General features: G+C 36.6%; 1 protein-coding gene across 10 annotated transcripts in view; it reads right to left on the bottom strand.

The window, feature by feature from the left end:
- Positions 1–27,188, bottom strand: part of Rbp6 (RNA-binding protein 6) — a 703,560-nt gene that overhangs the window by 46,831 nt on the left and 629,541 nt on the right. For all 10 annotated transcript variants that reach the window (XM_069509333.1, XM_069509334.1, XM_069509332.1 and 7 more), the window contains one exon: positions 9,293–9,375. In XM_069509333.1, coding sequence (XP_069365434.1) covers positions 9,293–9,375 — 83 coding nt within the window. The remainder of the gene's footprint in view (positions 1–9,292; positions 9,376–27,188) is intronic.

The following is a 27,188-nucleotide window of genomic DNA, read 5'->3' as shown; positions in this document are numbered from 1 at the left end:
GTAACCATAAGATCATGCTTACATTAAAAGGAAAAATACTTAAAAGCCGTGTGTCCGCGGCAAATTCCTAATCGAGCCACCAGAAAAATACTTACATATAATAATAAGAACTTTCAAATATTTATATTACTAGCTGATGCCCGCGACTTCATCTGCGTGGAATTAGGTTTTTTAAAAATCCCGTGGGAACTCTTTTATTTTCCGGGATAAAAAGTAGCCTATGTCACTCTGCAGGTCTTTATCTATACCCATGCAAAAAATCACGTCAATCCGTTGTACCATTGCGACGTGATTGAAGGACAAACCAACAAACCAACAAACCAACAAACCAACAAACCAGTAAACCAACAAACCAACAAACCAACAAACAAACACACTTTCGCATTTATAATAAGGGTACTGATTGTCTCAGTGATAGTAGTTTCATAATTTACGGTGTTTGGAGGAAGCTGCGGCTCCGAAGGGCGTATAGGCGGACACTTTGGGAATCACTGCGCTAGACCGTTAAGACGCTAAGAGAAATGGCGATCGAGGATCTGAAGATTTAAGTGGCAGTTTCAAATGTGCCTACTTTTAGTGTTATTTCCTAAACGGAAACCATTTGTTTGCCTCATGTACGATCGGGGAAGAAAAATGTACGCAATACCCAAAATGGTTCCGCAAAAGTGTTTATGCGATTGCTTGAAGGCAAGTGCACTTTTATATCATTGCTCACTTTGCCACGTTCTGAAAGCGTAAATGTATGTTTCTCTTTACACCTTTTAAAGTTGTTTTGCGTTATCATTTTGTACTTTAAAATAATAATGTACCTACATATGGAATGAAGGGTTTAAACGTATACCTGCATTGAAACAAAATGGAGCGATTACTATATTTATTTTCGCATTTTCAGCACATTTTCCATTACTAAGCAGGTTTTATGTTAAACTGTGGAATAATTTACCACATTGTGTCATCGTGGTCTACCTAAGTAGGTATGAGAACGACCGTTGATTTAGGTTGTATAAAATAACAAGAGAAACCGTCGCAAAGGATAGCGTTCCATTTTTTCGTTCACGCCTGTTACTCAATATACACAAAACCAAACATGTATCGTGGAAAAGGGATGACTTGGGTATTATTATGAAATTTCGTGCGTAACAGGTAAAGAAAAGGCTCAGGTGTCAGGCTCGTCTGCTGGAATCCGGCAAATAGAAATTGATGTTAGGCGCGAAGTCCTAAGGCACTGATATTTTAAACATTTCACACACCTCTGTGATTTATTGTTGTGATATTCCTAATAAATTGAATCAAAATATTTTAGCGTTTAGACTATGGCGAGTGATTTCCATTATAAATATATACGTGACTGAATACGTGGGTATAGCTGGACTAAATGCGAAAGTGTATTTGTTGGTTTGTTGGTTCGCTGGTTTATTGGTTTGTTGGTTTGTCCTTCAATTACGTCGCAACGGTGCTACGGATTGACGTGATTTTTTGCATGGGTATAGATAAAGACCTGCAAAGTGACATAAGCTACTTTTTATCCCGGAAAATCAAAGGTTTCCCACGGGATTTTTAAAAAACCTAATTCCAAGCGGACGAAGTTGCGGTCATCAGCTAGTCTATATATTTATAATAAAAATATTATTTAATAACACCAAATATTTTAATAATATTAGAAGCATTCGATTTGGGCATCCAAATCGAATCCATCACCTTGTTTTAAACTGAACTAATTACGAGAATGTAGTAGTTATAATGTAACTACTGACGAGAAATAGTTGTAGTGTTTAATGGTGTAGGTGGTAGGTACATGGCAGAAATGCAGACTTCACGCCTCGGCCCATAAACTATCTTATAGTTTAAACTTTGTACTTACTCTTTTAGTTTTTAATTAATAGTACACTCTCTATAAGACGATGTCACAGCAGTTTTTCCAAACAGTAAAATGCTTTTTATTTTTAAATATTATTTTCATTTCTTTTCTATATTATAATCACACGACTGCTCAGAAAAAGGATCAAATGTTGTCAGGGTCCCGTATATTGTATGTACCTATAGTACACGACAGATCGAGATGGCAATTGGGGTATAAGGGGCGGGGACGTCACCTGCGCTATCCCGCACCGGGATAGCGTGAGGGCTGTGCGGGTGTGTGGGGTCCTCACCCCGATTGCTGTCTCGACCTGTCGCGCACTATAACTATGAGAGTTTCTTTATTCTACCATGATTTCTAAATGCCTGAACATATTTGTATATATAGAATATCGTTAGAATCATTTTATAATTCCGAGTGTCACTGGACTGGCATTTCAATATTTATACTGCCAAATAAAATAAAATAATTTTTAGTTTGTTTATTGGTAGGGCATGGTTAAGCTTATTTTTTTATTACAACTTGCTTTTGGTAGGTTTTTAATGATTTTACAATAATTTGTTATTCCCAATACTTGGATTAATAAAAGTACGGGAAAATTTCACCGTCGAAATAAACTGTCATAAAAGATAATAAAATTCGATTTTTCGTGCTGTAGCGTTTTTTGAGGAAGTGTGTAATTTACCGCGTTCTTACCGTTTAATGTAAAACACGCCATCCCCCCTATCAACCCGTACATGAAGGCGGAGCAGCTATTAGCTTAACGACCATTTTAATATAAGAGATGACATATTAAATTTACGAGGGCAGCTACTCATAGCGTAAACATCGACGATGACGTGACGCCTCTATCTTCTTTATTGCCTACGTAAATATAACTATTAGATGTCTTTATGATATGCTAAACACAAATTTTTAATGGGCGGCATTGTTTACGAGTCACGTTTACACTATGTTGTACCCCTCGGTGTCAAAATATTCCACATAAATTCCGCGTGACACTTAAAACAATGTACCTACTTTGAAACTCCATGGCAACTTTGCGCTTCGAAATTGTTTACGATAACAACGTAAAAAAGGAGTTTACTGTAATATTGATCATTTGTGTCACACGCAACAAAGTGGGGGGCGCACTGGTATGCAATTACCTTTTTATATTTTTTTTACAGTTCAGTGCAGTGATTTGCTATAGGTAAAATCAGTCACTAAGCTGAAAATAACCATGCAAAAGGAAGTTCATCATACTAATATTATAAAATGTGAAAGTGTGTCTATCTGTCAGTCTTCTAGCATTTCAAAGCCCATCCGTTTCACCGGTTTTATGAGATATCTTAGTGCTTACATCTCAGGAAGATCATAGGCTACTTTTGGTCTTGTAAACCAAAGAGTTCCAACAGGATAACAGGTTCTAAAAACTTATTCGTTTAACAAAATGACGAAATGTAGCTTGCTTGAGTCCTAAAAATGGACATAGGATGCTTTTTATCCCATTCTTTATTCCCTATATCTCTTTTTAGTTCCCATATCATTTTAAAAATCTAAATCCAGGACTATGTCGCAGGCATCAGCGAATAACAAATAAGAATTTTGTTAAAGTATTAACAAAAAAAAATTCCAAAAAAATAAATAAAAACCGACCTCAAAAACCACAAAGTACAAACACTAAAAAGTAAAATATAATTTAATTTATTACCGAATTTATTATGTATACAAGAGTAAATTGTAGTTCTATAATAATATTGTATAGCAAACAATACAAAAAAAAATATTCTGTCGAATTGAGAACCTCCTCCTTTTTTTGAAATCGGTTAAAAAGCAAAAGACAATAGCAATGTATACCCCTACTATTACATCAAAAGGCACATATAATAGAAGCGTTCTATGAATGGCACGCAGTGACAAATTCGCAAGATTACGTCTGAAAGGCTTCGATTTCTTCCCTAATTAGTCTCCAGGATTAGACGCGGCGATGAATGACGTGTTTTTATTAAAGACTGCGACGAATACATTACGGCGCGACGGGAGCTCCGCTCTTTGCACACCTCTCGCTTCGCACGGAAGCGAACCGTAATTACTCTAAAACACTACCCATTTGTTTGATGTCTTTGTTCGTTGTTTGCTCCACTTAGGGCGAACATCACCCCCGATTCCTTCTATCCATGCATTCGTACATTAAGGTACAAAACAATGGGGTGAGGCAAAAAACAAGCATTAATAATCAGGAATATGCATCGACAACAGGGGGATGTTTGCTCCCCGGCTTTTCAGACTGAAAGTATGAGGGAAGTTTAAGTGACTAGACAGATAATGGCCCTTGTGAACGCCTGGAGGCATGTGGTGCCAATTTTGAAGGTGATTGAGATAGGGAGGTGAATATACGAGATTTTTTGACAAATGGTTTTCATGAGGGGCTTAGATATCGCGCTAGTGACGTGACATGACGATGTGACATGTCAAAAAATATGGATTACCTAAAACGGATCCTGCAATCTTCTTTATAGCAAATACTAGCTGACGCACACGTCTTCGACCGCGTAGATTTAGGTTTTTAAATAACTCGTGGGAATCCTTTGATATATCGGGACAAAGAGTAACCTATGTCATTCTCCAGATTTTTAATAATATCCATGCAAAAAATCACGTCAACCCGTTGTTCTATTGCAATGTGATTGAAGGACAAACGAATAAACAAACACACTTTCGTATTTATAATATGGATAGTGATTATCATGATTTTTAAAATATTTTGTGAAGTCGGTCAGTAGTAGTAATAACTTGTACGGGTAATACAATGCCTAGATGTCATTCCTTCATTACTTGGAAATAAAACTCGGAATCTTTCAAAGATCTACGGGCCTTTCCACCTTTGTACCACAGAGGTCTTTAAAACACCAGAACGTACCAAATATTATAATAATTAGTTTTGCTTTACAATTTTGACACTATAAACGTTATTAAAGTTACCATTTAATTGCCCTAATATGGGCTTATAACAAATAGGTACAGTTTGTAACCAACTTTGTAATTCTCTGTTAATTGCAATGGTAATATTATAGGCTCTTACTTTTACTGGCTCAAATATTGTGGACTATTACGATAATAATTTGACAATTGAATTGGTTATATTCTAATTTGTACAACATTAGAATTATGCAGCACTATAATTATCATATAAAAGCAGTATCCCGCTGGATATTAGGGGCTTATAATAGTTGTTTAAAAGTTATTATTATTTCATGGTGGCGTGATTAGATTTGTTGCATTACGCACCTCTATCGCAAACTACCTTTTGTTATGACGGTGGTGTTAAATGTATTAATTATAATAACGTTATTAATATTATGGTAGGCTGTGTCGAAACTTTAATGATATTTTAATAATGTATGCCACAATTTTATGAGCTATTTGCTTTTACCTCGCTCTATAAGACGATTGAACAAAAGTTATGATAAAGAGGAAAGATTTGTTTATGTATAATCTCTGAAACTATTGAACCGATTTTGATAATTCTTTCACCATTAGAAAGCTACTTTATTCGTAAGTAACACTTACAGGTAGATATATCAAATTTCACCCAAGCGAAGAAAGGCGGTTGAGCTAGAAGGCTATATTTTAAATCAAATAATTTTACAGCAAAGAGTTAGTTTTTTTTGCATAAAAAGCATAGTCCATTCGTTTGACGGATTTTGACTAAATTTGGTTCGGAGATAGTTTGCATTCCGGAGGCGGACATAAACTTTTATTGCAGAAAATCAAAGAGCTCCCACGGGGTTTTTGAAAAGCCTAAATCCACGCGAATAAAATCGCGGACAATAGTCGTTTATACGCCGTTAAACTAAATAAAAGAATACGCTGTTTCTAAAATTGTATTCTATTCTAGAGGTCACTTCTGTAACATTCAATATGGAGCATGATTTGTCACAAATAATGGTCTCGTTAAGGCAGCTTGTATGTATTGCGACATATGGCCGATATTATGCAATAACTTACAAGTCCAATAGATTATGACATTGCTTTATTGTATCAATTATAAACTATACTACCTAATGCCCGGCATGCGTTGCAATGCGACTTACGCGCCAGCATTTGTACGCTGATGGTGCTAGAAATAAGAAACTTTCACATAAGTGCCAACAATAACTGAATCTGGCATTTCAAAAACGAAATCTCACTCAATTGAAGTTTTTCCGGAATCAATTAAAACGGTTTCATTCAAAGTGAACAAATGGAGGACTTTTTTGGACTGAATAGTAACGTTTTTAAGGAATTACCTTATTTTTTTTTTACATTTATATTGTTAGTCAATTCAATTCTAATATTTAATGTAATCTGCTCCATATTGTGTGTATATTGTTATGGGTTGTAACTTGTTTTGTCATTGCCTGAAATATTTTTTTTTTTTTTTTTTTTATGTCCGTGACTTCGTTCGCATGGACTACACAAGTTTCAAACCCTATTTTACCCACGGGTTGAGTTTTCAAAAATACTTTCTTAGCGGATTTCTACGTCACAATAGCTATCTGCATGCCAAACTTCAACCCGATTCGTCCAATATTTGAGCTGTGCCCGCATTTGGCCAGCGTGGTGGAATATGGCCTAAACGCTTTTCATGATGAGAGGAGATCCCGTTCTCAGTAGGCCGGTGATGGATTGATCACAATAAAAATAAGGCGATGAACAAATATATTTGTGTTAACTAAAAGCTCGACAAAAATCGACAAATACGGTCTCGTAGCACGGCGTGCCTCAGGTTGAGGCGTCATCCCATTTCGAGTTAAGGCGGTGCTTTAATCCGAACTCCGAAGCTGCTTATGGTAGACTAGCTTACGCTCGCGATTTCATCCACGTGGGCTACACAAATTTCAAACCCCTACTTTATCCCCTATATTATTGGGTTGAATTTTTCTCAGCGTATAAGCGTAGTTTGAGCTTTGCGTTGTTAGATCAGTCAGTAAGCTTTGCCTTTTATATATTAAAAGATACGAAGCTCAGTTAACATGTAAATGATACCGATTTCTGACTGTACCTACTGAACGGGCCTGTTATATACAACAATCAAGTAAGTATCGCTTTTTCTTAGATAATATTTCTGTCATAAGTCACAGTCAAATATTATTTTTAAAAAAATCTTAACTTATCCAACCGTGGGGTAAAATCTAAATACGTCGTAGACTCTAGTGGCACTTTATTGGCTCTGGTTGGACCGCCGCCAGCTCAATTCTTACTCTTAATTGATATTTTTTCCCATAATATTAGCATTAGGACGAGGTTCACGGGTCCTGGTAAATATTTATCTACTTGATATAAAGTGAACATTGGAGCCCAATAACTTAACAGTAAAATAGCGGATTAAAATGTCTCAAATATTCTTTAAAAACCATTGGGTAGGTAAGGATATTTTCATTGGAAAAAAAATTTTGTTTATGAAAGTATATTTTTTAAATATTTATAGCCTCTTTTATTTTTCTTCACTTTTTTCAATGTAAGTAGAAAAATAAAACTACTCAACATATTTTTTGCATAGATATCTATATAAGTTTTAGCCGCAACGCACACCGGCAGGTCTAAGGCGCGACGACTTTGTTCATAGCAACTCAGATTAAGTTTTACTTAATTTGCCATGTAGCGCGACGGCACACGTTTAGTAGCCCAGGCGCACCTAAGCGCTCCATCGTTTGTGTTTTGTTTCAGTAAGTACCTGCACCAATTTCAACGTATGTCACTGAGTTCAAGTAGTTATTCCCTCCACTTGGTCTGTATGCTTGACCCTTAGTGTAGATACTATTCAAGTAAGCTAACGTGACGTGTGCGTATAGTAAATCTGGAATTTATGATGGATGCACGTGGGATGCACAAAGGTTTATTTTCATGGAGTCAATTTGATATTATGGCAGATTATAATTTACCTAACTTCGAATTTACGATTTTAGCTTCAAAACCTCAGAATCCTAGCGATACGAAAAAATGATGTAAAAGTTACAGCACGAGTTTTTCACAGTCATCATCAATCTACGTTTGGCTCGACAAAACAATTCATGGCAACATCTCGACTGTATAACGTATAGTCCGCGACAGATTGGGATGGCAATCGGGGTATGAGGCGGGGGGACGCTGCGCACACCCGCACGTCACCCGCGCTCGCCTGCACCGGGTTAACGCGGCGCCTGTGTGGGTATGCGGGGCGTTCCCTCCCCGATTGACATCTCGACCTGTCGCGTACTATACGTCATGTCTCCGTTGTCCCCGTTTGTCCCCGTCTCCTTGTGGCGAAAAAATCTAAGCACGCTGAAGGCTTACTGGCGTTTTATTAGGCCTGTTTGGACGACGCCAGATACTTCTTACTCTAATTGATATTTTGGACGATAATATTAACATTAGGACGGAGTTTACGAATCTTGGTTGAAGCATAAAGCTAGAATGTATGCCACTAAAAAAAATGATTTATACTATGTTCATAGTTTAGTTATGCTGTTGGACATTGGTCTATTGATAGGGTTCTGTACGAGGAGGGTGCCAACGGGACCCTATTACTAAGCCTCCGCTATCCGTCCGTCTGTCTGTCAGCGGGCTACATCTCATAAAGTCATGAACAGTTATAAGAAGATAATTGAAATTTTCACAAAATTGCGTATTTCTATTGCCGCTGCAATAACCAATAATAGAAAACCAAGATGGTGAATTTCAAAATAGCTGCCACGCAAATTGAAAAATTAAAAATTTTGTAACATGGTATACCTATATCCTTCGCGTGCGAGTCCAACTCGCACTTGACCGATATTTCCTAGTTATAATACCTTCAATTAGATTGTTTTTTTTCTAACAGAAAATTATTGAGTTATTTAGCTTCCACTTTCGGTTATAATTTAAATCTTGTGGCAGATTTTTCAATTACTTCTACTTATGCAATTCAAGATCTTCGCTCACGAATCGTTGCTATGGCTGTTAATTGTATTACAACTTTATGTAAACTCTGGGTTCAAACTTTTCAATCACCCATGCTACAGGGATACTGCCCTCCCAAACCGCGTGGAGTAAGGATTTGCCGATTGTGAATTGATATTGTGGGTATAATAAGCGACTTTGTCATAAGTTATACAATACAAGATTAATGATATACAGTAGTAGGTATGTCAACATTATTAATTAATATTACTGCTATGATTAGGTATGTGAATATAGTAGGTATTCTATGTCAAATCCATATATAAATAAATGCAGGTTTTTTCAGGCTGCCTCTTTATACACGGAAATGACGACGAAAAAAGTTTCACATAATATATGTAGAAGTGATTGAGTGGATATCGTTGAATAGGTGTTATAAAGTGCTTTATTTGTTAAGAGCGGATTTTATTTTGCACCCCACTTGATAAAAACTATTTTCAGCTTATTTCGTTAAAAGGCTTTTTTTTGGTTGAAAATGTATTCGGGACTTACCATTTTGTTGTTGATTTCGTGAAAATGGATTTCGCAAACTTTGTCTACAATGTCTTCACTTTGAAATGTGACGAATCCGAAACCTGAAACAAGAAAATAGTTATTAATAACAAAATTTTACATACCTACTTAAAATAAAAGTTTAAGCGATCTTTTCTTCTAACTAAATAAACTATTACAATCATAACCCTTCTTTTAGGCTTTGCCATAGTTGGGTGAGTGCAACCGTAAAATATGCAGGAGGTATTTTTAGTGAAGAAAATGCATGTGACGTCAGTAGCATCAGGTGTGCTGTAAAAATGAGTACGTAAGTAAACGTCACATCGTCAGCGTCGGCTTTGTTAAATATAAGTGTGAGGTTTCAGGTTCAGTTCCGGCAGGAACAATACGGTATTTGACAACTAGTCAACTCAGTAACTTTTTATCAAACGTCAAAACGCGTACTTAGTATGCAATATTCTATGAAATACTGGAATCTGACGTCACATCATAATGACATACTTTTTTAGTTTAATCGATAATTTAAAATGGTTATTACACTCAAAATAACAAAGGACGTGGATTTTACGTATTTGGAAGACCCTTTATTTAATAAATCATCGAGAACTAATTTATTTTAATGTAGTCAAATACCCAATTTGAAAATTTATAGTTTCTAAATTATTCTAGTCAGGTCCGGTGGGAGACTTTGGTCGTAGCTAGTTACCACCCTATCGTCAAAGTTGTTCTGCCAAGCGATTTAGCGTTCTGGAACGATGCGCGTAGTAACCGATAAAGTGTATGGTTTTTAATAAACTGCTTATTTATGAAAGTGAGCTAACTTGGAAGGGTCCAAGTTAGCTCACTTTCATCTTAGACTGCATCATTACTTACCACCGAGTGACATCGCACTTAAAGATTAAGGGAATCAGTAACAATTTTTTTTTAAATTTAATTTTTAATTGAACTGTATTAAAAAATGTGTCGCATGCTCCTCTCGTGCTTTTTAAAAATTTGTCATCTAGCCATGTATATTTTATAATTTATCATTCTAGTAAGTAGGTAGGTAGGTATAGGTGTCTCTGCTTGAGCTGACTGTATAAAGTCTAATGGAATTCCGATCAATTAGGATATAATGTATACTCCTTGAAACGTGTAAAGTAATAAAAGTGTAATGAAACCCGATAAATGTTTACTAGTCTACAACTATTGAAATTGTTTTAATAAAGCGACACTTCAAAAATTAATTGTTGATCTCAAGAAGTTACTTCGTTAGTTCGGAGCGATCTACATCTTTTAATTAAAGTCAATTGTTCTCTTGTAATATTAAAGACGCAACGATTCGAACAAAGGACGTTATCGTCGGATGCAGCTTGGAAATAGCTTTGGCCGTTCCTCAAAAATTTAATAATCCAAGTATTGGCGGAAATCCTGGCAATATTTCTTCTCTTAAAGGTTGCAAGACATTCACGTGGCCTGCAACGAGCAACTTTGCCGATACGTTCCCATTTCAACTTTAAGAGTTCAAGTTTTCCACATACGATTCATGAGTAACAAATTCGAATTACGCATCCAAAAACTCTGAACCGCCTTTCCGATATTTACAGTACAAAACTCCAAACAACAACTTTAACACGGCATGTCACATATCCATAACTTTTGTAACTACATTACTAAAATCGTGTAATCGTCCTTTTGGCGTTGACAAATTTCTACTAAAGCTATAGGTACTATTTGAAATGTAGAGCAGAGTTAAACGTATTTTAGATTTATTTGGCTAAAGTTTTCTTTTACAAAACTGAACTGAATATTCACAACAAAATGTATAAAGGACTCGTAAAATGTAAAATGTGTTAGTAGTTTATACTCGCAACTTCGTTCGCGTGGACTACACAAACTTCATAACCCCTCTTATAGGTCAAATAAATCCAAGGAAAATATAGTTCCTTCTGGGAAACTATATTTTTTCTTTGATTTATTTCAAATTTATTAGCTTTTAGCTAATCTATAATAAAGATTGCCGCGCCCATCGCGTGCGGCGTGACGTCACAAGTCGTGACCGTGAATGTTGTCAACGGATAAGCTAATTAATAAAGCGTTGTTTCTTATTAATATTTAATTGGAAATTTATGACGTAAATACTATAAAAATCTTATTTTAAGCAAACAATTTTTTTTGGCATTTCATTTTATTTTATAAAGAGAAATATGCTGTAACTTGTATCAGCTCTATTTTATACTAATGTCCGCTATTTTGTCCCGAGGATTGAGTTTTTTGAAAATCCCGTGGGAACTTTTTGGCAATATAAAAGTAGCCTATGTTACTCCAGGTCTTTAAGTTCACTTCAATCCGTAGCTCCGTTGTAATGTGATTGAAGAACAAACAAAAAACCAACAAATAAACACACTTTCGCATATACCTAATATGGGTAGTGATATGGGTAGTGAGCACGAAGTGAACTGTTATCTTCCCGTAGTACACTTCTGTATGATAAACTCAATATTGCAGTAGTGTAGTTTAACCTTTTACGCGGCGGAGACAATCTAAACAAACGACGCGTCCTGTTTATCAAAACTAGGGCGTACAACGCCTTGGTATTTCACGCGCCGCCGACGGCTTTGCGTACGAATTGAGGCAAAGATAGCAACACCCCGAAAAAGGCAAATCGGGGTTTCGTAGAGTTCCATAGTTGACCGTATTTTCTTTATGCATTATAAGGTCGCTACAGTACATTTAGTAAACAAGGAAAATCATTTCGCTTACACTGAATAAATATAGGTAGGCAACTGGATTCATTTTTGGTTTGCGTGAAAACACTAATGGCCTTTATTTTCATCCGGCCGGATTTAGCGAACCGCCTACCTATTTAAATATTTAATGTGTTAAAATATGGTATAGGTTGATAGGATAGATTTGTAGAACTCATGCCACTAAAGAACCATATCTCTATGAACCTTCATATGAGAGCGTAATGCTTGAAGCCCTTAAAAGAGATGACGTATGACAGAAAGAGTTGCCCGAGCCGAAAATACGCTAATGTATCTGTTTCTACTAGAGAAAATGGATCAGGCACATATACGTATAAGTTCAAGCTTTTGCGGCTCAAGGGTTGTCTCTAGGTATGCAATCTTTAAGGTCACACTTTATATTACGCTCTTGTCCATACAAACATATAACGCTGATTATTTAATTTCAATTTCAATTTATTGCAATTCCATAAATTATGTACAATGTAGGATTATGGATACCCAGTTTGGGTGTCGCAATTTGGTCTGAACAGAAGACCTTAGTAGGTCTACTGTACATTCTATTCGTTGTTCTAGATCTAAAACTAAGCCAATTATTATTAAATATTATATATCAATGCAACAACACCACGCGCTTACGAGCGACTTGAAGTGATCACTGAGAGCTATGTTATATATTTTTATAAACAACAAAACATTGTTACAAATATAGAGAAAACAATAATATTCTTTTCTCGATATGTTTAGGTTTTTTTTTTTGATTTTTGTATTTACATGACGGACGCAGATAATAACAGATTGTTATTAATTCTTTTTTTTTTAAACAGAAAAGAAGTCTTATTGAAACAGAGATTTAAGGACAATAGAACAGTTGTATTGTTGAAATGAAATGAGGGTAGAACCGATTTCCTCCGTTATTTATGCGGGTCTGTAAACGGAATAAAGTAGGAAGTAAGCAGCAACGGCTCGGCGTCCGGCAAAGTTATCTGCGGGCACAGCGCTTCTACAAATATTAAATCAGGCTCTCGATTGAAAACAAACCATTTTCTTCTGGAGCTTCTGTATCTAATTCGAACTATCAGAAAAAATATTATAAAGCTAACAAGCTGTATCTGCAAGTGACAGCTTACAGGAAGAAGACAATAGCTGTGTTTTAGGTAAAGAGTATGAATTGAGCAGCTGGTGTACAAAATGGTCTAACTGCACGAAATAAGTATTACAGGAGGACCAAAAATTGAGTGATAACCCAAAAGCTTTTTGTTCGGTAAAAACGGCATAGTTACAGTTTAGTTTTTAAATTGAATTAGCGCAGGAGTAGAGTACCATTTAGGTATTAGATATTTTAGCTTAATCAGTTTCTAGATATTTTCTAAACTTGATGCGGAAATAAAAATAATCTTAATTGGGTTGCTGCTTTTAGTAGCAATGACTGCCTGAAGGACGCCTTCTACAGTACTACGTACTATACCTTGCATAGTTGTTTATATTATACTAACAGTTGCCCGTGACATCATCCGCGTAAAATTTCTCCCTCTCAAGATCAAAAATTTTCCCGCTGCAAAAGGCATCACTTACTTACTAACTCAGTCACACTTTAAGGCACGGAACTTAGCATCCTTAAGTGCCAATTTTCATATCTCTAACTTCAAAAACATAGGACTTTCATATAATCTTCCAACCCCCATTTCATCCCATTAGGAGGGGATTTTCGCAAAATATTTTTTAGATGATAGGTAGTTACATACCCCTTAAAAAGAGTCTACTTTCCAAATTTCAAGTTTGCAAGCTTTATAGCTCCTGAAATTTCGTGATTAATCAGTCAGTCAGTGAGTGGTATTCACGTATGTACGTATGTCACAAAAATAGTGTAAAGGCACATGACGCATTCCCACTTTAGCTGTTTCCACGGACGTATCTCTATAATTTGTCTCCGACTGAGGCCAGGGATACACAGTAACGTTAACTAGAATTGTAACACAATATTCGCAAAAGTTGGAAATGAAACGTAAAGAGAATAGAGAGAAATACCATTGTCACTGACCACGTAAAAAGTTTTGGGTTTCAAGTTCCCTTTGTGTGTTCGCCGTAGATAAATGGGGCATTTTCGTGAAATTCGTCCGCGTCACTTCTCGTAACAATGGGGAAGATAAATAATCCCTGCGTAAGAAAAGGATTTCGTAAACATAATTATTTAAACTCGCAATTGTTGCCTGGAAGTACGCTAATGAAAGTTTCTCGGTGACATTCGAGGTATTAACTTTTTCACAGTTTCAATTTGACTTTGGAGCACTTTTGTTGTTTGGAGGCCGATTGGATTAGAATTCTTTAAGATTGCACGTAATTAAAGTTAGGTCTTTAGGTTTTCAATTGCCTTTTGTCTTTGAATTTCAACAAGTCGTAATAAAAAATAAATAAAAAACATGATAGTCGTGCTACAAAGAAACGAACTTAAAGACTTACTACTTACTTTCACATTTGAAAATGGCGCCATACAGCTGTTTCATTGATTTTTTTACAAAATATTTATAGCCCATCTCACTCGGGATGATGTAAGGATTGTAATGATACCCATACTTCCAAATCTGTTCAGGTATATTTAGAAGTTATGGAGAAAAAAAGAAACTCACGTAGGTATAGTACGCGACAGGTCGAGATAGCAATCGGGGAGGGAACGCCCCCCACAACCGCACAGCCCTCGCGCTAACCCGGTGCGGGCAAGTGCGGGTGACGTGCGGGTATGCAGGGCATCCCCCGCCTCATACCCCGATTGTTATCTCAACCCGTCGTACAATATAACACATGAAAGCATTACACTCCTTTTTTGGGTAGTCGTGTAAAACTGAACATGTTTTGAGTCAAAAATAGCGTTTTGCGCTGTTTATCTTTCCTATAATCTACCTAATAACCCTTGCAGTTGTTTAAATCAAATAGAAAAGCAGAATATAAAATGAAAATTGTCTTCAATTTCCTGACAAAATTAATAATACTCGAAAATTCTTTTCGCACCTGCGATGCGCTTGTTATTTTGATATAAGAAACGGGAAGTTAAAGCAAAGATTATGAATGTGTCTGCCGATATCGAATATCTATCTCGACACATCTGTCGGGCGGCACGTGGAGCTGACAGTGGGCGGGTCCGTATCAGGGCAGGCAGTATAATCTGCCGGCACTGTATGAAACACCGACCGGTGGCGTTTATGATGCTATAATAACCGTATAAAACGCGACTTATTGTAGGCGTCGATAACGGACTAGCTCCGTATTTCGTTACGTACTCTACATTTACCCATAGTGTTTATATTTCAGTATAAAAAATAATATTAATAACTAGCTTATGCCCGCGACTTCGTCTGCGTGGACTACAGAAATTTCAGACTACTTATTTTTCTACGAAAGTTCTAAATTTTTCAAAAATCATGATATACATGTTTTCTATATTTATAACAATTAGTGTAAATACACAATCTGCATGCCAAATTTCAGCCCGATCCGTCCAGTAGTTTGAGCTGTGCATTGATAGATCAGTCAGTCAGTCACATTTTCCTTTTATATATATATGGACATACATATAGATATACATATAAAGATGACTTGTATTCCCCTTTCCCCTCCAACTAAGTGTAAAACTTGTGCTAGGAGTAGGTACGACAATAGTGCAACGGGTGGGGTTTGAACCGCCGCCGACCTTTCAGAAATTCCGTCCGCTCCTGTAACCTTTGAGCTATTGAGACTATATAAACAGTATAGTATTGAGTTGAACAAGAACTAATCCTTACCTAACGAAAATTCTTATTTATTCTTCCTAGGCTTCGCAATGACAGATATATACTAATTAGTAAGCACCCAGTGAATGTTTACTCAACCAACAGGCTAGCTGTTTAGATACAGTAAGATGCTGCCGGTGACAGGTCTACTTACTTACGATCTTATCTATTCTGTTAGTGATGATGCCTTTAAGAATGAAAATCTGCCAACCTGGAAAAACTTCCACGACACATTACAGATTTATGAATAGAATGTTATCGCATTTGTATTTGGCGCCATTTTGAAATGGAAGTCGCATGTTCTATTGCGAGACAGCCATCTTGAGTCGATTGTATAAATACGGGTGGTTGATGAATTTTAAGCTAGTCTCGTTCCGATGTACGACTCGCCATTTTGATTGAGTGGTTGCAATAGCAATTGTGCCCTGATCAAGTTAATATTGCAGTTAAGTTATTATAAAAGGTAAAACTCTCGATAAGCCTATTCGTAAGACTTATAAATCGGATGCTTAATACTGGGCAAGGTGAGCGGTAATATAATAAAGCGGACCCTATGCACTTAGGTGGAAAAATGAAACATCGAAGAAGGAGAAGGTAGCTAGCGATGGTCATCTACTCAGATAATGAAATCTTTCATAACAACTATATAAGACTTGTAGTTCTTGACACAATGTACTTTCATACACCTCCACGTCCGCACCACGCCTGTTTACACGAAACGCTCGCTTAATTGAATGAAGCAATGCAAAGTACGAAGTGAATCGTCGGAATTCGCAGTGACTATTTTTGCCCTTGTTTTGTAAAAAGTAACGTTCTACGTTCGCGGTAACAAGCAAGTTTTCGTTCGGAGCAAACTCAACAACCACTCAGTTGAGCAGCGAAGTTGTCCGCTGGCCGCGCTCCGACGTTCAAACTTTTGTTATTGTTCCGCTTCATTATTGTAATACGAAATACGCAGTGCCATAATTAAGAGATGCTAGGGAATTGTCTCATCTGATGGAATAGTTGGAGGAGAGTTTTATCATACTGTCATCTGTATAGATTGTTTGCTTCATAAATAATTGCCGGATTGCTTTTGCTTACTCATCTATGATACCAAGTGATAGTTATAAGTCCGAATAGAGTCTTTATTGAAATAAGAAATAGAGCATACATTTGTTATACGATCTACTCGATTGCGGTTTTTTGAAATCTATTAACTACACCATTTGTTGTCGTACCTACTATGCAACTATAAGGCTGACATAGTTAGTTATGTTACGACTGTAGCCAGATAGGTAATAAATTAATATCCTGCTTATTTTCGTTACTTGATCTTATGATACAAGCAAAATGTATATGTAATTCGAATTTTAAATAAAGTATTAAACTTATATGTCGAAGTAGTAATTAATGTAAGCGAAAGGTGGAAAATTGAGAAAACAACAAAAATCTGTTGAAAATTATACGGTAGCCCACATTATTTCTACAGCCAATGACAAATATTTGCGTATGTTACGTTTCGCCTTAGACTTAAGTTCAGCCGTTGAACAAACAATGTTACAAAAAGCAGTGAGCGAGTGAGTGAGCACATGTTTAGGAATATGTGCAAACAGTTTATAGTGATTGCTGTTCCCGGGAATAATACGAGCTTGATTCCAAGACAAATATGTGACGAGACGCTAATGCATCCCGAGCGAGGTACTATAAATGCAAACTTTCGGCACGCGAAGAAAATGGCGGATAAAAGCTATTGCAAAAAGAATTGGCTCCTCTTCATTTTCTCTATTGTGAAGTTGAATGGAACACAAACAATCAACTTTCTCGTCGAGTTGATTGTGTGGAGACACCCTTATTGTCTACCTTCAGGTAAATAAAGTAGAAACACAATTGGCCCGCTACTTTGTGCGTAGCCTGTTAAACTTTAAAGTTCTCTAACTTAATCCTGTCCAGCTCCTTTTAACTCCCTTTCGGGAATTAAGACGGCATAAAATCTTTTCTTTGATGACACGACATATTTTGAGGAAAGCGCGTGAAAAGAAAAACATAAATTGGCGCCATCGAATTTAAGACCTATACGTCGTAAGAGAAATATTCGCGAGTAGCTGTTAGTCCGCAACCGGTGGAACAATTTATCAAGGGCGACGGAACCCTCGTCCAATCGGTTGATGGCAATGCCATAAATATTTACTTTAATAAGATTCTGTCCCTTTTATTCGCAACTCTTGTTTTACGACACACTTTGGCTCACGATTGCGACCATCGACCTACGAGTAGAGCAGCGTGTGCGCATTATTTTTTTACTATCGGCAATCGCAGTAAAATGCCAAAGAAATCCATTACATTCTATGTCTACCAAATAACTTTATTTCGCAAAAGGAATTCACAAATGGGCTGCGCTTAAATTCTAAAAATGATTTTCATAATTACGTGATATAAAAATAGATTATGAGATGAACATAATAAATGAGTTTCCTTCGGAATTAGAAGGTAAGCGAGTGGAAATCCTACGTTTTCACATCGTATAATTTGCATATACTTCCCACAAGGGTGTGCTTAGGAGCTTCTACAAGCGATTATTACCCAAAAAAGAACATTAAGTAAATTAAAAATAATTTATATGTTGGGGTATTTGCTGGCTTTTATGGCCTTATGTTACTGGACGATGGGATGCGAATTAAGATCTTGTCAGTCTAATGTGTTACCTCGAGTTGTTTCGCGGCGGCCACTTGAAGAGGCTTGAGTCTTTCTATGTTAGTTTAGGACCTCGTAGACCTTACGCTAATGGGAACGTTACTTATTTACCTAGCAAGAATACTTTCGTAAATACTTCTGTTTTGGATCTCGTTTTACACGTGTATACACGTTACTAGACCAAAACGAGATCCTCAATAATCCCCGAAATTTTTATTTTATTTTTATTTTTATTGAACCACCAAAAGAATCATACAAAAAAAATACATTATTCAAATCTTAGTTTCTAAGGAATTATATAATTCAAATTATAGGCGGCTATAGCATGCAAATTTAGACGGATAAGTCGTGCGAAAGAACTTAGAAATAACAGCTTATAGGTAAGAAAAAAAACGAAATAAATCGTACTACCTACCCAAAAAAGGAGTGCAATGTTTCCAGAATACATGTTCATTATTATGTATACATACTTTCTGTATTCCACCATACCTTCTAAGTTCCTGAATAGATTTGGAAGTATAGAGTAGGTGTCGTTCGAATCCATAATCATTCCGAGTGATACCTACTGGCTATACTAATTTAAAAAAAAAACAATTTAATATGTAGTAGGGCGTCGCGTTTCTAATTTTTTAAATTGTAGTCGTATATTTTTTTACTAAAGCTTTTTTTGTTTTGAAATACTTTTACATTTTAATTTGCTAAACCTATAACTATTGAGCAAAGAACTTTTGTTCGAGATTTTGTTTCGATAATAAGTTTATGCAATAGTTACGTGGTTATATCACACGAGTAGATATTCTACAGAGAAGAAGCTTCATACAAGCGGCTGGCTGTAGGTACACTCACTCATAGCGCTGCTCACGCACACCACAACGTGTCACAGACGCTCCTGTGAGCCCAGTTGGATGGCGAACGGCAAGGCTGTGGGTCGTGCGCATTGATATTTGATACTTAGCGAGAATATTTATATTTTACTTCCGAATTAGTTACGTGTAAATTGTACAAAAAATTAGACTTAGTAATATTTTGTAGTAACTATATTAAATTAATTCATTTTACTAAAGTAAGTTAGTACCTAGGCACTGTTAGGCTTTCAGTCAGTCGGTTAGTCTGTTAGTCTGTCAGTCTGTCTGTCTGTCTGTCATTCTGTTGTCAGTCTGTCAGTCTGTCAATCTGTTAGTCTATCAGTCTGTCAGTCTATCAGTCTGTCAGTCTGTCAATCTGTTAGTCTATCAGTCTGTCAGTCTATCAGTCTGTCAGTCTGTCTGTCAGTATGTCTGTCAGTCTGTCAGTCTGTCAGTCTGTCATTCAGTCTGTTAGTCTGTCTGTCTGTCTGTCTGTCATGTCATTAGCAATTTGCGGGACTTATATTTAGTATTTTTTCTTTTAATTTTTCCCTTGCAATAGGTGACAACCCTATAAGAATAGGTATACAATTTTGAACAGTATAGGAAGCTTCCCCTCTGTAGGGATATCTACTCGTGTGGTTATATCCTATATATTAATTACAAATAACAGACAGTATTTGCGTGCTAATAGTTTATATTGGCAATTATTGGTCAAATAGACACATTACGTCGTGGTTGCTGTCACTAATACAATTGAGTTGCGTTGTCGTCCGACCGTGATTTAGTTTCGATATTGAGGTAAAAGCAGCGTGGGTGAAATAATAAACAGGTAAACATTTGTTTCATTTGTTTTTCACCATAGCTTTTTCCTGGTAGCGTGAACTACAACTAGGTATATTGTCGGCTTTTGCAACACTAAGTAAATTCACATATATTGTTACTTATCATTTATACTTTTCAACTAAACGCTGTTTACTTCGACACTGTAGCATGTCTGTAATTGTGTTTAAAATGTTACAAATCTTACTGTTGTTATCTTAATGTTGGAAATCTGTATGCCTGAATGCTCTTCATAATGTTCTCAAAGGTGTAAGTCTGCCAATCCACACTGGGCGAGCGTGGCAGACTATGGCCAAAACCCTTCTCATTCTAAAAAGATACTCGTGCTCAGTAGTGGATCGGCGATGGGTTGATTATGGTTATGATAATAATGATCTACTTATCGCTAAAATGGCCACCGACAGAAGAAAATGGAAACAGCTGATACATTCGAGGCTGGTATTTTGCTAGGACTACGATCTTCAGTAATGAAAGAACTACCGGAGACGTAATAAAATAAATCTTGTTGTTCCTTGTGTGTAATAGACCTTATACCAGTAAAGCACGGCGTACCGTGCCCACATGCTCACTCAGATGGGACGCGATTACGCGCCTAATTGCATTAATTAGTGACAACAAAGATACAATCACGCGTTTCTCTGTCATCAGTAACATTGATAATGACTGTGATGATACGGTTCTGCAGGATATTATATTACTACTAGGTGATACCCGCGACTTTGTCCGCGTGGATTTAGGTCTTGAAAAAACTTGTGAGGACTCTTTTATTAAAAAGTAGTCAATGTCACTCTCCAGGCCTTTAAGTAAACCCAAGCAAAAATCCCGTCGATCCGTTGCTACGTTGAGATTTGATTAAAGGACAAATCAATAAAATAACAAACAAACACACTTTCATATTTGTATTATGGGTAGTGATGGTTAGTGATATATGAAACTATGGTTGTAAATGTAGATAAATAATATCTTTAGTCTAATAATATGATTGTTGCGTTCGATTCAGATACTCGTAGCCTTGTGAAGGGCGTAATCCCATTGGAAATGCGTGCCCGAGACGCGTAAGATAGGATTTGCTGGATCATCGGTCTGTTGTACTCCGAAAACCCTTATCATGGCTACACTACTCCGTGACTACTCCCTATGCAATCGACACGAGACTTCCTTCGAACGCTTTACACCACTGAGAAATTTATGTTACATCGAAGTTTCAAAATCAATATTGGAAACTAACGCGCCGCTAGATATTTTAATAATAACCCCCCCGACCTCTGTAATAGTTATTAATAACGGCCTACGTACCTTCCCCAGGCGGCTATTCCATAATTCCACGATAATCTCGAAACACGAAAGCGTTTTAATAAAGATTGTTCGCTCATAAATGTTACGAGTGCCGATATTAAATTTATTCAGTGTCTGGGAAAACTCTTATAATGATATGAAAGTTGCGGTGCAATGGATGATTCTGATGATATCGTTTTAATTGCGTAGAGAGGGACGGGGGTGGAATTGTGATGCCGGCTGCGATCCGCGGACTCGGGCAGATTGTCAATGAAGACGCCGCCGCTCGCACGTACGCTGCGGTTCACTTGTTAGGAAGACCGCAGCGAGAAGACCAAATATTTACTATTGCATTCGAAATACAAAACTTTGCACTCGAAAAAGAGCCATCTTAAAGCTTGCGAGAGTTGCGAGGGTCGAATTTCCAGCTGTCCTCTGGCGAGTTCTCGAGTGACCGGTCAGTGCTGGGCGGTTTATTGCGACCGCGCTATTTGCCGAGCACTACAAAACTGTTTTGTAGTGATTTTGGCAATATTGTTGTCCCATTTTACCTTGGTTACTAGGATAGACTTTTTATGTCAACGAGACTATTTAATTTTGCTTTTATTTAACAAGGGCTTGTATAGTATTATTTATGTATATTAATATTAGTATCTGCACAATATTTCAATGTTGCATCTTGTTTTGTTTATTTTGCTCTATTTTTGTAGGCACCAGATCTAAATATAACAGATAATATTGAAGGTAGTACAGATACTAAATAAATACCCATTCGTAGAATTGAAAGTAGAATTTAGGTAAATAAGTAATATAAAAATGTACCTCCTATTATTAATGTTTCTGATCCGCCGCCTTTTCTTTTTTATTTATCCATACTAATATTACGAATGCGAATGAATGTCTGTCTAATGTCTATCCGTATTTCATTCTGTCTGCTAGCGTTTCATCCGTTTAACAGATTTTGGCGAAATTTGGGACAGAGTTAGCTTAAATCTCTATTAGGCTAGGCTAGGCTAGTTTTTGTCCCGAAATACCAGAGTTTTTAACCTACGGGTTTTTTGAAAACTTAAATCCTTGTGAATAAAGTAGCGGGCTTCAACTAGTACCTACACAATCCTAAAATAGCTTTAGGATAATTTTGTCACTTTCTTAATATATTCCGACTTGGTAAGATGTTAAAATTTCAATCTGCGGGCATAATATAAATAGAAAATGAGGGTGAACAAAGTGCCCGCTTTCTGATCACATAATTTTCCCTCCCTTTATCTCTCTTTTACACCGAGGTTCATTCGTACTCTTCCGTGTCAGTGAGGTATTAAAATCATGAAATTTCATTGTATTTTTAAACCCGCTCTCCAGCTGGATTTAACAGACTTTTTGTGCTGCGCAGTGAATCGGATAGATGCAAGTATTTTAGTATTTTACTGGGTGTAATAAGGTTCACTTATTCCTTTGTGTAGTTGTGTAGGTAAAAATTAAAAAAAAAAGATTACTATCTGATCTTAGAGGTTCATACTGATTGATAACAATCAGTACCCATCAGTACCCATATTATAAATGTCAAAGTGTGTTTGTTTGTTGGTTTGTTGGTTTATTGGTTTGTTGCTTTGTTGGTTTGTTGGTTTGTCCTTCAATCACGTCGCAACGGTACAACGGATTGACGTGATTTTTTGCATGGGTATAGATAAAGACCTGGAGAGTGACATAGGCTACTTTTTATCCCGGAAAATCAAAGAGTTCCCACGGTATTTTTAAAAAACCTAATTCCACGCGGACGAATTCGCGGGCATCAGCTAGTAATAAATAAATGAATCATTGGTTGCTCAATTGGGGCGGATTGAATTCCAACAATTTTATTTGGACGGTCGGGGGTTCGATCCGGGGATGCACTTATACCTACCTTTTCCGAGCTATGTGCATTTTAGGTATACATAAGGTACTACTTGCTTTAACGGCGAAGGAAAACATCACGAGGTAACCTGCATGCCAACTCCTTCATAATGTTTGCAAAGGTGTATGAAGTCTTCCAATCCGCGCTTGGTCAGTGTGGTGGAAATGGCCGAAACCTCTTCATTCTGAGAGAAGACTGGTGCTCAATATTCAGCCGACGCGACGATAGGTTGATGATGGTGATGAATTTCAAAATTTCCAACCGGTAGTTAGATCAGATCCTAACCGTTTGACTATGATTTTCCCAACCTATTTCAAGCCGAAAATATTTAATTATATCGTCAAAAGAAATGCTGGCACACCTTCGAATATTGCAATGAGCTGAACCGCTCTTTTACATTTACACAAAGTATAAATGTTAATTCCAAAAATGAAATAAAGCTCCCTTTCCTGTACGGAGTACAAAATCTGCACATAATATTAAATATTCTACACCAGTTTGTCAACTATTAACATTGTAATATAAGCAATAAGCTACAGGGGATGTAGCTATGAGTACCCCGGCTCTTAAATACGCCAACACAATGCATTTTATTAAAACGCTGGGGCGGCTTTTTAAGTCGATTCTCCATAGAATGTCGCTCCATCCGCTGCTTTGTTCTCACTTTTAATAGTCTAGGAGTTGACCGTAGATTTTATATGGAACAGAAAATAATAGGTCTCTATAGATGTTATATTCCGAAGCCGAAATGCCGGCATATGCCGATTGGCCTAGGCAATCCTCAGAAATACCTAGAGTGCTTAGTCCACAGTCAAAACTCAAGCTTCTACCTAACAAGTTTTGAGCTAAGTGATCTAGAAGTGCCGCATTTCGTTTTTGGAAGATAATGTAGATACGGATTTTACTTATAATGAAATAGGTAGTAAAATAGGTACATAGTGACATACAATTTGACACATTTTTGAGTTTAGAAACTGTTAGACAATAATTTAACTGTAAAAAGTTAATAATTTTGTTTAAATTGTAGATAAAAGCAATAATTGTGTTTTATTACGGTAGTGAAAGACCTAGAAATATGTAATTGATTATTATCCATGGAATTTTGGTAGGTGTTACAGTACGCAACAGAAAGTAATGAAAATCGGCCTTTAGAATAACATTTCGGTTTTGTAGAGCGTTGTCTCTATCACTCATATCTATATCATATTTTGTCGGTCTAAACGACAGAGACAATGCTCTACAAATCTACTATCTCCTTCTAAAGGTCGATGTACATTACTTTCTGCCGCGCACTGTACTTGCTGGCTCATATAAAACCGCTTTTGTGTTTGATGAATAGAAATCTTACGACTGTCTCTTTCACTATAGGGCCTCCACACACAAAAGCACCTGATATGAGTGGGGCGAGATGAGTGCAAAATGTATTTACGCAGCGCGATTACACGCGGCAGCGGGTGATCGAGTGAACGATTGTACGTGATAAGTCTGCCACAACATCTACTCGTTAGTTATGAGTTCCTAGTCACCAGGCTATTATTTATTTACTTCAACTTACAAGAAAAGATGAGTGGAAAATATACTTAACACGACACGATTAGCCAGCGCGCAGCAAGGTGGGTGGGTGATCGAGTGAAATATTGTCAGTGATAAGAGTATCTTCTCGTATATTATGGGTTTTTAGTTACCAAGTTATTATTTCCTACAACTTAAATGAAAAGATCAGTACAGTTAACAAAAAAATACTGAAAATCCGACGCAGTTTTTGAAGTACAACTTCTTTAGGCGCCAACTGTCAGATTGATTGAGACAGATCTTTTTTGACGGAAGTAACTTCCACTGATAATGGCCGCCGAACAGAGCTGCTTTTTTGAAGCCACCATTTTTTATCGAAGTGGTTAGTACCGTAAATTAAAAGCTCTATTTATAACATAAACTACATAATAATATTATGATAAAAATATTTTGTACACTCATTTTCAAAAAAAAATGTAATTCCACACGCGTTTGATTTTACTTCAACCACGTGTAAACACGCACAAATTTTATTTTGATATAATTTTACTCCAGAATAATGTTTACCTAAGAAATAATAGTAAAGAAGAAAAATATAAAAATACTCAGTGCCTCACTTCTTATACACTCCAACACAAGGCTTTTTTTGAAAGATGCCTTTTAAGCCAACTCTTTTGTTCTTACTCGTAGGGGTCTGTACACACGAGGACCTAACTTGAGTGGCGTGCGATAAGTGCAGAATGTATTTACGAAGTCGAGCGATTGAGTGTACAGTGTATGCGGCAAAAATCTGTCACTATATTCGTCACTTTAGTTTTTGAAGGCATATTCCTACTTTTAATAAATAAAAATTACGCTGGTCTTCTGAATATATAAAAGGAAAAAATGACTGACTAACTATAATCTACACCACCACTAGAGGGATCGAGCTGAAATTAGAAAAACAGATATTTATTATGACGTAGGAACCCATTTGAAGGGAATTTTTGATAATTCAACCCTTGAAGGGTTAAAAAGGGGTTTAAAATTTGTATGAAAGTGTGCCAGTTTTGAAGTATATCCTTTTTAGGCTGAGAAATCTGGCCAAGTGCGACTCAAACTCGCGCACCAAGGGTTCCGTACTACAGTCGTATTTTATCCACATTATGTACAATAAATCAAAAACTATTATGCGTAAAAATAAATAAAAATCTGTTTTAGAATCTACAGCCCTTTCATTAATACCTGCCTCATTGAACTACTTCATATTATATACGTAACTCTCTTGGTATAGTAATCTTACTTCGAAAGTTGACAATACGAATTATTTGTTCATGAACACATTTTATTTTTTTATGATGTTATACCACAAATTCACGGTTTTTAGATTTTTTCCTTTACTTGTGCTATAAGACCTACCTACCTGCCAAATTTAATGATTTTAGGTCAACGGGACAAACACGACAGACAGACCGACAGACAGACCGACAGACAGACCGACAGACAGACAAAGTGATCCTATAAGGGTTCCTTTTTCCTTCTGATGAATGGAAAATGAAAAAATGAAGGAATACGTGTTTACGTCTTCACTATTTTCGGAAATTCTAAGGGGAATGAAAAATTTAAAGGGGGCTACACGGGATTTTTAAGTGCCACGGAAACCTAACTACACGCGGATATAGTTGCGTGCAAAAGCTAGGTAACTAATAAATACAAATATCTACCTGTTAATCAGTTTCATAGCAAACTCGCTGAACGGATCTGATGGAATTTGGCACACAGATTACTTGCATTCTGATGACCGACCAAAATAGAAATTCGACGCCGACGAAATTTTGGGTCAGCAATGAAGATTTTTGAAAAGTTAAAAAAAAAGTTTTTTTCTTATTTTAAAATGTTTAAGTGTTAGGTATAGAAAGCGTTTAAGTTTTACAAAAATACTAAATGACGCCCGCAACTTCGTTCACGTGTATTTGAATTTTTTTTAAATACCTAGGTAACTCTTCGATTTTCCGGGATAAAAGTAGCATTTATCTGTATACAGGATACATGTTACCCCAGCTGTGCCAAATAGATGACGTTCGCGGCTTCATCCACGTAGAGTTAGGTTAGGTCATCCCGTGGGAACTTTTTGATTTTCTGAGAATGGCTATGTTCCTCCCTGGGATAAAAGATGTATTTTCCTTTCGTTAAAAACAGTAAAATCTGTTAAACGGTCGTGAAAAGTAGCAGACAGACAGACTTACTTTTCCATTTATAAATATTAGTATGGATTTTAAGATTATTTTGATTGCTACTCTTAAAAATTAAAACTGAGTAACAGGAGAGCATGAGTATAATACCGATCAAAGGGTTACACTTACACAAGTAACTCGGCACAATACCCCC

Source organism: Maniola hyperantus, chromosome 3, assembly GCF_902806685.2.
Source record: "Maniola hyperantus chromosome 3, iAphHyp1.2, whole genome shotgun sequence".
NCBI lineage: Eukaryota > Metazoa > Arthropoda > Insecta > Lepidoptera > Nymphalidae > Maniola > Maniola hyperantus.
The sequence above is the reverse complement of the archived record's forward strand: the minus strand, read 5'-3'. Positions and strand labels throughout refer to the sequence as shown.